At 46.1% G+C, this 12,973-nt stretch overlaps 1 protein-coding gene across 1 annotated transcript in view; it reads left to right on the top strand.

Annotated features, from left to right (window-relative positions):
* Positions 1–12,973, top strand: part of LOC126456672 (brain-specific angiogenesis inhibitor 1-associated protein 2) — a 628,716-nt gene that overhangs the window by 241,032 nt on the left and 374,711 nt on the right. The window contains exon 2 of the mRNA XM_050092414.1: positions 1,067–1,142. Within this exon, the coding sequence (XP_049948371.1) occupies positions 1,067–1,142 (76 nt within the window). The remainder of the gene's footprint in view (positions 1–1,066; positions 1,143–12,973) is intronic.

Genomic DNA, 12,973 nt, shown 5'->3' with positions numbered 1-12,973 from the left:
TGGAGCAGAGGGAGTTGGGCACCAAAAATTCTTTTAAATTATCTTTAAACTTTGCCTTGTCTGAAACTAAACTCTTAATGATTGCTGGTAACTTATTGAAAATATGCGTTGCTGAATACTGGACTCCTTTCTGGGCAAGAGTAAGTGATTTTAAATCTGTATGTATATTTTTCTTATTCCTAGTACTGATACTGTGTACTAAGCAGTTAGTTGGAAAAAGAGATATATTATTTACAACAAACTTAATTAAGGAATAAATATACTGAGAACCTGTGGTTAGTATGCCCAATTCTTTGAATAGGTTTAGACATGATGTTCTTGGATTTACACTACATATTACTCTTATTATACGCTTCTGTATTCCAAACATTTTTTCTTGGTTTGTGGAGTTACCCCAAAATACGATACTATATGATATAATGGAGTGAAAATAAGCAAAATATGCCAGCTTTTTTATATTTATATCTCCTATGTCTGACTTCATTTGCATTGCAAACACAGACTTGTTTAGGAGCTCTAGAAGTTCGTTAGTATGTTGCTCCCAACTGAATTTATTATCAAGTTGTAATCCCAAGAATTTTACACTCTCACGTCTCCTATTTCCACACTGGAAGGAAATCTCTTGGAAATTCTGAACTGCATATAGTGGGTCTTTTCAAAGTTTAATGACAGTGAATTGGGTATGAACCACTTATTAATGTCAGTAAAAATATCATTAGCTGCCATTTCTAAATTTATATTTGATTTACTATTTATTGCTTGGTTTTTGTTGCTTAGTAACAGTGAAAGAGTCTAACCACCCGCAGTACGGACAGGAGCCGACACGCTTCACACAGCAGTACGAAAGAGTCTTTTGTATCCCATTTGTCAAGTTGTGTGCTGTCTTTGGAAAATGGTTAGAGGTTTAAAAGGAAACTTTTCCCAGCAAGAGCTGAACGAAAATATAAACCTACTTGTCTACGAGTTGTACATTTATATAATAATCTGCGATTTTTTGTAAGTAGTACATTTACTAATTATAATCTTTAATAGGACGGAAATAAAAGGAAGATATTGTTTGTTCCAGAATATCCTAGACAAGTTCAACCCAGGAGCGAGACAGCTGATTCAGGCTGGAAAGGCATACCTCAAAGCCCTGCATGGTGAGTAACAGAGGTCTCTCCTTGTTTAAGTACTTAGATAAAATCTTTAGTAAGATACTGTACATGTTATAAAACTCCCTCGCTTCGAATCTCACAATTTTTAACTCGACATACCGCAATTTAGTGATGCATAAATTTAACATGCAGATAAATATAGAAAATGAAATTTGTGTCCAACATTCACAAGAAAGCGATTAACACGAAATTAAATGAAACAAAATCTGGTTTCTCATTGACGCTATAGGTATTCTGCAAAAAATAATAAAGCGGCTACCTGAAATCTTGTTTTCGAGCAATATCCTTAGGTACGCTTCTGCGAAGATCGTAGAGGTAAGAAAATGATACCGGCAGAATGAACGTAGGATGCTGGAATGAGATATGGCTTGTAAGAGCAATGCCAGCGACATACTCTCTGTACTACAGATATTTTTTAAAATTAAAGACGTTTCATGGCAGCTTACTCTCTATACAGAAAGACTGAGTCATGGCAAAACGTCTTCTCCACGAAACATGTGGGTAGTGTTTAGAAAAGTGATCAACAATGCACGCAGACAGTTTCTCTTTGGGAACGCTTGTGACGACTCATTTCATTAACTCAGGCCGAAGAGACTGATATTTCAGACAGGTTATGAGACAAATAGTTGTTTTCCGATTACGATGTTGCTAGTGTGCCATCACCTGACACGTGTTCCTGTCATCAAGCGAGACGCTCAGCTAAATTGTAAAGTTTTCATCGATTGACAAAACCTGTTCAGATTCAGAAAAGAAAAGTTTTCAGCGACGATCATAAGGATTTGTAGTTGGTCAATGACAACTTTGAACCACAACTCATTCCTGAAGGTACATGCGTCGGGACCGCTGAACCAGACAGCTTAGCATCATCGAGGAAGATACGTTTTACGCAACCACTACAGAAAACGCAGGGGAAGAAGCTAGTATCAAAGTGCCAGTAGGATCTGGCTTCACTGGGGAACAACGTTGATGGGTGATACAAGTTCCGAATGCCTTAAGATCTTGTAGGAAACACAAGCGGCCCATGCTGAAGCACGATATCTACGACTGGGGATCACCCATCAATTAGCCAGCGCTCATACAGATTGTCGCCCGCTGAACTACAAATAATCCTCGAGGCAGTGGAGAAGATGCGGCAAGATTACACCAGTGAACCTTCAGAGAGTCCTTGGTCCTCTTCGGTGATCCTTGAGAAGGAAAAGACGGCACATAGCGTTTCTGCGTCGTGTACCGACAATTGGACAAACTCGAAAAGAAGATGTTTGTCCATTGCTGCTTGAAAGGAGCAAAGTGCAAGGTGCATCTGAAAAATTCCACGAATGGTCTCAGAAAATAAAGGAAAGAAGAGTTAGAAACAAATTACCTTTACTGTCCTTTCAAGTAATCGCCATTAACTGTAATACGCTTCTGACATTGGTTGTAAGGTTGTTGGAAACTGTGTGGAAACGCTTCTTGTCCAATCACTCGAAGCACAGTGGCCGCGCTTTGTTTGATAGCTGCGTCATTACAGGAGATTGGCGCTACCAGTACGATCTGGAGATCAAGCAACGATCATCATCTTCCCCACCTCCCTCAGCGAGAAATTCTTGGTGGATCAAGGCCTTGCTGTCAAGGAAGACGATCAACATCGTCTTAATATTGGATTTTGTAAGCTGATCTTTTTGTTTCGTTTTAGGTCGTTGAAGAACATCTAAGTCCATTGACAACTGTGTTGAAGTGTGGTCAGCTAACAGACCTCTACCTGAGTCTGAGGAAGTACTGTTTGCTACCACATAAATAAAAATCTTGCGGCACCTAATGAATGGTGATAGGGTCCATCCCGATACAAAGAAAATAAGATCAGTCACAAATTTTCCAATTCCTCGGAACATTCGTGACGTTAGAAGTTTTCTCGGAATGTGCTCTTACCACCTGTTACCAAATCACGCACCTTGCGAGAACTACCGCACGGAGATGCCAAATTCTCCTGAATCGACGTGTGAGAAAGATCTTTTCTTGTTCTTAAAAAGGCACTAAAACCTTCTCCAGTCCTAGTATTTGTGGTGTCACCGCCAGACACCACAGTTGCTAGGTGGTAGCCTTTAAATCGGCCGCGGTCCGCTAGTATACGTCGGACCCGCGTGTCGCCACTATCAGTGATTGCAGACCGAGCGCCGCCACACGGCAGGTCTAGAGAGACGTCCTAGCACTCGCCCCAGTTGTACAGCCGACTTTGCTAGCGATGGTTCACTGACAAATTACGCTCTCATTTGCCGAGACGATAGTTAGCATAGCCTTCAGCTACGTCATTTGCTACCACCTAGCAAGGCGCCATTATCATTTGCTATTTATCTTGTGATGCATGTACCGTCAGACCGATGTTCACCAATTATGGATTAAAGTTAAGTATTCCAACAGCTACGACCTTTTTTGCTAGAGTCTAACTTCCTTAAATGTTCCAGACCTCACGCCAGCCTGCGTGAGCTTAACGCGTGCCTTTCGGCTACCAATCATAGTGGCTTGGCTGTCTTGCCAAGTCACAACAGTATTATATAAGGAGAATACCGTGACAGAGCTTTACACGCTTGCGATAATGGTACAGGTGCAGTTATAGTACAAATTCAGCAAGGTGCTGAAAAGGTGTGAACTTAAGCTTCCAGAGTATTGTCCAAGACGGAGGTGAACTACCCTCTGACCGAAAAGGAGTGCCTTGTAGTTGTTTGGGCGACAACAAGTTCCACGCCTATTTATTTGGCAAACTGTCCATCGATGAGGTAGAATACCATTATCTTTGCTGGCTGACTAGCCTGCAACAACCGTTGGGTTGACTGTTGACGTCGGCGCTGTAGCTGCAGGAATACTTCATCACGGTGGTGTACAAAAGCAGACGCAAACACAAGGACGCCGACTGCCTTTCTAGGAATCCTTTGGCGGAACACAAGAGCGTGGATGAGATCTCAGTCATCGCTGCAGTAAGTGCCATTGTTGCTGAACGGAGCTAAAATCCATCACCGTTGGAAACAGAGAAACCCTGAAGAAATTTCAACTTATGAGGGTCTATTATCCAATTGGCGGATACTGTGTCTCGGCTTCTGAACATATGCATCACACACGCTTACAGCAACCGTGCAAATTTGCTATTGGCGAACATTGTCTTCGCACCGGTCATCCTATGGGTTATGACAACACTGAGATTCTAGGCCTGGAGAAATTAAAATTTCGTATAGAAGACCTAAAGCATGAGGGTGACGCTATAAACTAAAGAGTGATTTGGACTTTGAAATGAGATACAGGGAATAGGTGCAGTTCAACGGAACAGGAGGTCCGCAGCTCGTGGTCTAGTGGCTAGAGTTGCTGCCTCTGGCTCATGGGGTCCCGGATTCGATTCCCGGCCTGGTTGGAGACTTTTTCTGGCCAGGGACTGGGTGTTTGTGTTTTCCTCATCATTTCATAACCATTATCATCACTCGTGACAGTAGCTCTACTGGACTGTGAAAAAAATTGGGACTTCGAAGGTCGCTGATGAGCGCGCAGTTGAGCGCCCCACAAACCATGATCATCAACGGAACAGGAAGAGTGTAGCGAGTACACGGTAGGATGCTACCAGCTATACCTTTGCTACGTTATACGCTCGTGTACCACTGAGAACAGCGTGAACATGATTCCGACTTCAGTTATGGCTCGTTAGTACGATGAATCCCACGCATGAGAGGAACAAATGAGGCAGATAACTGCAGTATTCTCCAGTGCGACACGATTATCTGGGATGAAGCTGGGTCTGTCATATGTGTACCATCGATTCTCGTGGACGAGCAAGACGGGAAACTGTTCAGGTGAATCCGTTTGTCTGAGTACAACACCACTATGACAACCTGTATCTCCAAAAAGGAATTGCACAACCTCTTCGCTCCTTCTTTGTGTGCGAATAGTTTGAGGGGGGCACAGCGAATACTCATATCACCTGTCCTCAGTGGTTAGAAGGACATTTGGGACACAATGGCGCTAAATTCAAGCGTCTTGGACCCAGCTCTGAGTTGTTGGTGGAAGTTAAGTAGTCGCAGAACAAGGCAGCTCCACAATGCTAACTATGTTTCGTAGAGTCTATGGCAGGAAGTGTCGTCAAAGCGTCAGAGCAGAAGGAATTTTTACGCGCTGCTAATCAAGTTGTTCATAAGTATGTTAGTCAGACATTTTGATCCTTTAATATCTGCTTATTTAGTTTTATTTCACTATCTGCGTGTTTAATCCAGTTTGTATTTTATATATCTGCCTGTTCACTTCGGAGGAATAATAATTACATTTCTTTTTCGAGCCTTCAGTCTTCTGACTGAAATGAATTAAGTGGGAAGAACCTCGCTGATTAGCAGCCGGTAGTAATCTATGGAAATAACGGGAGGAAAAATCGGTGACATTAGATGTTTGAGTAAAGCCTGATGGTTAAGGCGAATGCCCACGATAAACAGAAAATCTGGGTTCAAGTTTCCGTCTGCCAGAAATCAACAGTTGCCATTAAATACACTGCTTGACAAAAAAAGTAAAGCACACACAATGATAGTAGGAAACGAAATGGAATTTCACTGGTCGAGAGGTTGTGTGCTATTACCGCAGTGATTACAAAATCGAGTCAATTCTACAAAGAACTTGTCAGTGTGAACCCACTTATCAGTATCACGCTACCCCGTCTCTGGCCTGGATGCTGGACTGACTCGGTCGGGAAGTGTGTCATTAATCCCTTGCATCCCCTCATGAGGCGAGCCGTCACTTGTAGCCAGCCGTTAATGTCCTCGATACAGCTACTGGGACAGAGTTGATATCGGAGCTGGTCCACACATGTTCTGACGAGGACTGATCTTGAGATGTTGCTGGCCACTGGAGTACCTCAGAATCACACGCTGTTTGAAAAGGCCGCCGCGATATTTTCAAGTAAAAGGAAATATAGGAAGACGCAAGGTGTCTGTGACGTACCGATGTGCCGACAGATGTCTCTCAATCACTACCAGGTATGATCTGAGATCATACCCTATCGCCTATCGTTCCCCGCATCATAGCGCCGGGAGTAAGACTACCTTGCCGTAAGGGGTTCAGAAGGAGACCCACGATGAGGCCACTTTCAAACTATCTCATGTACTGGAAACGCCATCTCACTGGAATAACTCCGTTTCCTCGAATCCCCGTTGCTCAATAATTTGTGATCACTCAATATCTGTCCACCCCCGGTAGCTGAGTGGTTCGTGGACATTCGCCTTAACCATTAGGCTTGACTCAAACATTCAGTGTCACCGGTTTTATTCAATGGATCCACTAGTATGGGCGTCTTTCGGGTAGCGTTCGCAATGTCCGCAAATCGACTATGATGCACATTGGGCGCGGCCTCCCGGTTATGGTGCCGACCCCACTCCCAGTCAGTACTATCCTTCGTTACTTGTGTATAGAATTTACGAGCTCTCCACACCGCGCAGTGAACCTCGCTTACTGGCGGCTTTTGCAGTCGATTCGGCACCATGTCCGCGGTCGAGTGGACCGTATCTTAAACAAACTTCAACGTGTTTCCTATGTCAACATGTATGTCGCCCCAAAACTTGTACACGTCACCCAGATTCTCGCAATGCCGTTACTCCTTGGCAGCCGCATCCAATCAGCCTTTCGATATTTCGTGTCAGCAGGGATACTTTTCAAAGTCCGCTACAACACTCTAACACCGCCTCCTGCAAAAGGTGGACTCGGTCTCGACAACATGCGGGCACGAGCTTCTGCACTCTTTGTCCACACTATGTTGCGGCACTGGCGGGGGCCGGTCCCGTCCTTAACACGCAGTCTCTTAGATATCCTCCGACCAGCTTCTCTCGATCCACCGATCAATGTGGCACCTATTTCTCCATTATTGTACCACGTCGCCAATTGTTTCATAGAATTCAGCTACGTTCTGGCCGATCTTCCAGTCACCCGTCTTCCCTGTACAAAAGACTGTTATCGTTTGTTTATGCTGTTCAACCCTTGCGACCCCATGGTGCTACAGCGCCCTGACATTAACTGGCGAACGGTTTGGTGGTGTGTGCATGCACCCTTTTTACTGTCTGCACTCTGGTATGTTTTAGTCTATGGCAAATTCCCGAGTAATAGTCGACTTCATCGCATAGAACTGACCACCTCCCCACTCTGCCCTGACTGTCAGCTCGAAGACACCGACGAGCACCATCTTACGTGCCCCTGAAACGAAACGTATGGCTCCTCATCCAACGAATCGTGGGCTTTTGGGCTTTTACCTCCGTGCCCCGCCAACGTCGGTAACCCCAGATTTCTTTTGTTGCCTCAGACATTTCAGTACCCTCTTACTAAGCACCAAACACTCATCTGGTTTTGAGGACAGGCTTTAGAATACCTCTTTCAGAGTGGTCCGCTTACAGTCCTCGACTTCTGGTACAAAGTTGTGACCGCGCATAGCACCCTAACCCGAAAACTATCTTACCGACAAATTTTTGCTGGTTATCTCCGCAGCGTCTTCCCTGACCCCCTCAAAGTTGGGGTGTGCCATGCCTACCCGTCACATGATGCAACACCATTATCCACGCTCACATGCATCGACAAATAAAGAAAAATAAATAAATAAATAAAATAAACACAGAATATCTTATATTTTGTTGTATTTAATGTTTTTCTAATATTTCTGTAAAATCAAAAAGAAAGAAAAAAAATGGTCAGCACGATAGACTGTCAACCATAAGGGCACGGGTTCATTCCCGGCGGGGTCGGAGATTTTCTCCGCTCAGGGACTGAATGTTGTGTTGTCCTAATTATCATCATTTCATCCCCATCGACGCGCAGGTCGCCGAAGTGGCGTCAAAGCGAAAGACTTGCACGTGGTGAACGGTCTACTCGACGGGAGGCCCCAGTCAGACGACAGTTCTTTTTACTCAATATCTGACGCTGTTCACCCTCCTTAACACCTTTCTAGGCCTTGTAGCAACACTAAACACGAAAAACATTAAAGTACTCTGCTGTTCGTTTTGCCTATCAAAAATGGTTGCAAATATAATCATTTACAATCCCGTCTAAGGTTTGCTTTGACATCCGACTATGTTCCATGTTTTCTGGGTCCTTTCCCCCTTTTTTCAGGCCGTGTACTTCAAAATGGTTGCAAATATAATCATTTACAATCCCGCCTAAGGTTTGCTTTGACATCCGACTATGTTCCATGTTTTCTGGGTGCTTCCCCCCTTTTTTCAGGCCGTGTACTTAAGCATTATACTTCTTTTAGCAATTCCTGATTTGATGCTCAATACTGCCATAGATGGACTCTTCTCAGAAGATACGAAGAGCGCGCTACAGTCCTCGTACATATTCTACAAACCATTTGTGCGTCCTCTTGTGATCGACACTGTCAATGCTTAGTTGCACTGCAGCAGCCAACAGCATAGGGCGAATCTATTCTACATCTACATCTACATTTATACTCCGCAAGCCACCCAACGGTGTGTGGCGAAGGGCACTTTGCACGGCACTGTCATTACCTCCCTTTCCTGTTCCAGTCGCTTATGGTTCGCGGGAAGATCGACTGTCTCAAAGCCTCCGTGTGCCCTCGAATCTCTCTAATTTTACATTCGTGATCTCCTCGGGAGGTATAAGTAGGGGGAAGCAATATAATCGATACCTCATCCAGAAACGCACCCTCTCGAAACCTGGCGAGCAAGCTACACCGCGATGCAGAGCGCCTCTCTTGCAGAGTCTGCCACTTGAGTTTGTTAAACATCTCCGTAACGCTATCACGGTTACCAAATAACCCTGTGACGAAACGCGCGGCTCTTCTTTGGATCTTCTCTATCTCCTCTGTCAAACCGACCTGGTACAGATCCCACACTGATGAGCAATACTCAAGTATAGGTCGAACGAGTGTTTTGTAAGCCACCTCCTTTGTTGATGGACTACATTCTCTAAGGACTCTCCCAATGAATCTCAACCTGGCACCCGCCTTACCAAAAATTAATTTTATATGATCATTCCACTTCAAATCTTTCCGTACGCATACTCCCAGATATTTTACATAAGTAACTGCTACCAGTGTTTGTTCCGCTATCATATAATCATACAGGATCCTTCTTTCTATGTATTCGCAATACATTGCATTTGTCTATGTTTGGGGTCAGCCGGCCGCGGTGGCCGAACGGTTCTAGGCATTTCAGTCCGGAGCCGCGCGACTGCTACGGTCGCAGGTTCGAATCCTGCCTCGGGCATGGATGTGTGTGGTGTCCTTAGGTTAGTTAGGTTTAAGTAGTTCTAAGTTCTAGGGGACTGATGACCTCAGATGTTATGTCCATTAGTGCTCAGAGCCATTTGAACCATTTATGTTAAGGGTCAGTTGCCACTCCCTGCACCAAGTGCCTATCCGCTGCAGATCTTCCTGCATTTCGCTGCGATTTTCTAATGCTGCAACTTATCTGTATACCACAGCATCATCCGCGAAACATCTGTATCAAACGATCGAGACCCTTCGTGAAACTGATGCGTCAGGAGTATCAATTTTTTTGGGACACAGATGATCTTGTTCTTGCCTCAGAAAAAATATGATAATCGCAGAAAAAGTGACACTACATAGACCTCTTGCACCCTCATTTAATTAAATAGGCGAGAAGGAAACTACTGCTGCGTAAATTACTCTGTAATTTGGCCCGGACTGTCTCATTCATCTACCTTCGCGAGGCGCTATTTCTCCCGAGAAGGTTTACTACATTCCGCGAGGTAGAGGTTTTCTTTCTGTGCAGAATTAAGTTTCGATAGAGCGCTTCTCCAGGAGCGCACCAGAGGCCGGCCCGGCAGTTAATAGCACCTCTCAGCGGCGTCCCGCCGTCGCTCCAGGGAGTGTGCTCTCCGTCCCTCCGGCTGGAGCATAACTCCAGGGCTGGAGAGTTACGACGCTCCCCGTGGCTTCGCAGGATTAATTGCCTTAATCGCGCTGGCGCCCCCTCGAATACATCTTTCTGGGCGGGAGGCACCTCCACTTTTATGAGCTGTGCCACGAGGCCGACGCCACACCCCTACCGCGCCCGAATTATCTTCCCATATTTTCTGTGCGCCACCTGTAAGAGGTACTCCGACTGCGTTTTTGTCCTGCTTTCATTAGCGCGTCCTGGCTCTAACGTACAGGGTGGTCAGAAACAGTCTGAAAAGCTTGTAAGGGTGTTTCAAGCGAGGCTGTCCTGAGAAATAACTGGGATTAGCCGAGCGGTTGCCGGCACGGTAGCTCAGCGTGTTCGGTCAGAGGGTTAGCTCCCTCTGTAATAAAAAAAAAACTGAGTTAATCGATCAACAACGAACTTAAACGGATGTCTTACGACCTCCGCCCCGAGCAGATGCAACGAACAAAATCGAACAAAATGAGATTTTTTTAAAAAAAAAAAAAAAGCGGTCTAAGGCGCTGCAGTCATTGACTGTGCGGCTGATCCCGGCGGAGGTTCGAGTCCTCCCTCGGGCATGGGTGTGTCCGTGTTTGTCCTTAGAATAATTTAGCTTAAGTCGTGTGTAAGCTTAGGGACTGATGACCTTAGCAGTTAAGTCCCATAAGACTTCACACACATTTGAACTTTTTTTTGTGGGGGGGGGGGGGGGATAACTGTTAAGAAAAAGATTTGACACGTTGCCACGTCCCCTTGTTATTTGTCACTGAAGTTAGCCAATGGGGTCGTTTGGCGCTCGTATTCAAGCAACTTGCTGGAGACTGTGCCGCCAAACGCGTTTTTCGTTTGGTTTCCTCAAACCGAACCAACGTATCTGTTGCTCACCTAGCTTAAATTTATCACTTGCGAAAAATGCTCATTTTAAGTGATAATGGGCGTTTCAAAGAGTCGCAGCAAATGGACCAACATACACTCCTGGAAACTGAAATAAGAACACCGTGAATTCATTGTCCCAGGAAGGGGAAACTTTATTGACACATTCCTGGGGTCAGATACATCACATGATCACACTGACAGAACCACAGGCACATAGACACAGGCAACAGAGCATGCACAATGTCGGCACTAGTACAGTGTATATCCACCTTTCGCAGCAATGCAGGCTGCTATTCTCCCATGGAGACGACCGTAGAGATGCTGGATGTAGTCCTGTGGAACGGCTTGCCATGCCATTTCCACCTGGCGCCTCAGTTGGACCAGCGTTCGTGCTGGACGTGCAGACCGCGTGAGACGACGCTTCATCCAGTCCCAAACATGCTCAATGGGGGACAGATCCGTAGATCTTGCTGGCCAGGGTAGTTGACTTACACCTTCTAGAGCACGTTGGGTGGCACGGAATACATGCGGACGTGCATTGTCCTGTTGGACCAGCAAGTTCCCTTGCCGGTCTAGGAATGGTAGAACGATGGGTTCGATGACGGTTTGGATGTACCGTGCACTATTCAGTGTCCCCTCGACGATCACCAGTGGTGTACGGCCAGTGTAGGAGATCGCTCCCCACACCATGATGCCGGGTGTTGGCCCTGTGTGCCTCGGTCGTATGGAGTCCTGATTGTGGCGCTCACCTGCACGGCGCCAAACACGCATACGACCATCATTGGCACCAAGGCAGAAGCGACTCTCATCGCTGAAGACGACACGTCTCCATTCGTCCCTCCATTCACGCCTGTCGCGACACCACTGGAGGCGGGCTGCACGATGTTGGGGCGTGAGCGGAAGACGGCCTAACGGTGTGCGGGACCGTAGCCCAGCTTCATGGAGACGGTTGCGAATGGTCCTCGCCGATACCCCAGGAGCAACAGTGTCCCTAATTTGCTGGGAAGTGGCGGTGCGGTCCCCTACGGCACTGCGTAGGATCCTACGGTCTTGGCGTGCATCCGTGCGTCGCTGCGGTCCGGTCCCAGGTCGACGGGCACGTGCACCTTCCGCCGACCACTGGCGACAACATCGATGTACTGTGGAGACCTCACGCCCCACGTGTTGAGCAATTCGGCGGTACGTCCACCCGGCCTCCCGCATGCCCACTATACGCCCTCGCTCAAAGTCCGTCAACTGCACATACGGTTCACGTCCACGCTGTCGCGGCATGCTACCAGTGTTAAAGACTGCGATGGAGCTCCGTATGCCACGGCAAACTGGCTGACACTGACGGCGGCGGTGCACAAATGCTGCGCAGCTAGCGCCATTCGACGGCCAACACCGTGGTTCCTGGTGTGTCCGCTGTGCCGTGCGTGTGATCATTGCTTGTACAGCCCTCTCGCAGTGTCCGGAGCAAGTATGGTGGGTCTGTCACGCCGGTGTCAATGTGTTCTTTTTTCCATTTCCAGGAGTGTATGTCTGCCACTATCCCATTTTAGCGCGTACATATGATTGAGTTAGCGCGCGAGGTCCTGACTGGATAACTTCAATGCCAAATCAGACTGATCTTTCATCGTGAGAGGATTAACAGCCAAGAGTATATCAGATTTCACCATTGCATGGGTGTACACAGTACTCTTACATATTTACGTGCCTGTCTGCATGAACAGACATTAATGACAATTGACAGCAGTCCGAAATTAAGACGAACGCTTGCGATAAGCGAGAAATCCGGGTTCGAGTCCCAATCCAATACAAATTTTCATATGACCAATAGGTAGTAATATCATATATACTTAACGGAACTGATGCCAAGATATTCACAGTCACTGAATATATTCTGAATTAAGTTCTTATACGGGGTGAATCAGGAGGAGAGGTACACACTTTGAGGCGTAATAGTCTTTGTAATTCTGAACAAATAACTTCATATAAATATCTGTTCCTAACGGTTTCCGAGCAAACTGATGAAAACAGTGGGGAACAGGGTAAATGCTGGTGATAGCAAATGAAACAATGTGATGTAATGTTCAG

This window comes from Schistocerca serialis, chromosome 2 (genome assembly GCF_023864345.2).
Source record: "Schistocerca serialis cubense isolate TAMUIC-IGC-003099 chromosome 2, iqSchSeri2.2, whole genome shotgun sequence".
Lineage (NCBI taxonomy): Eukaryota > Metazoa > Arthropoda > Insecta > Orthoptera > Acrididae > Schistocerca > Schistocerca serialis.
Note: the sequence above shows the minus strand (reverse complement) of the source record. Positions and strands in the feature narration are given on the sequence as shown.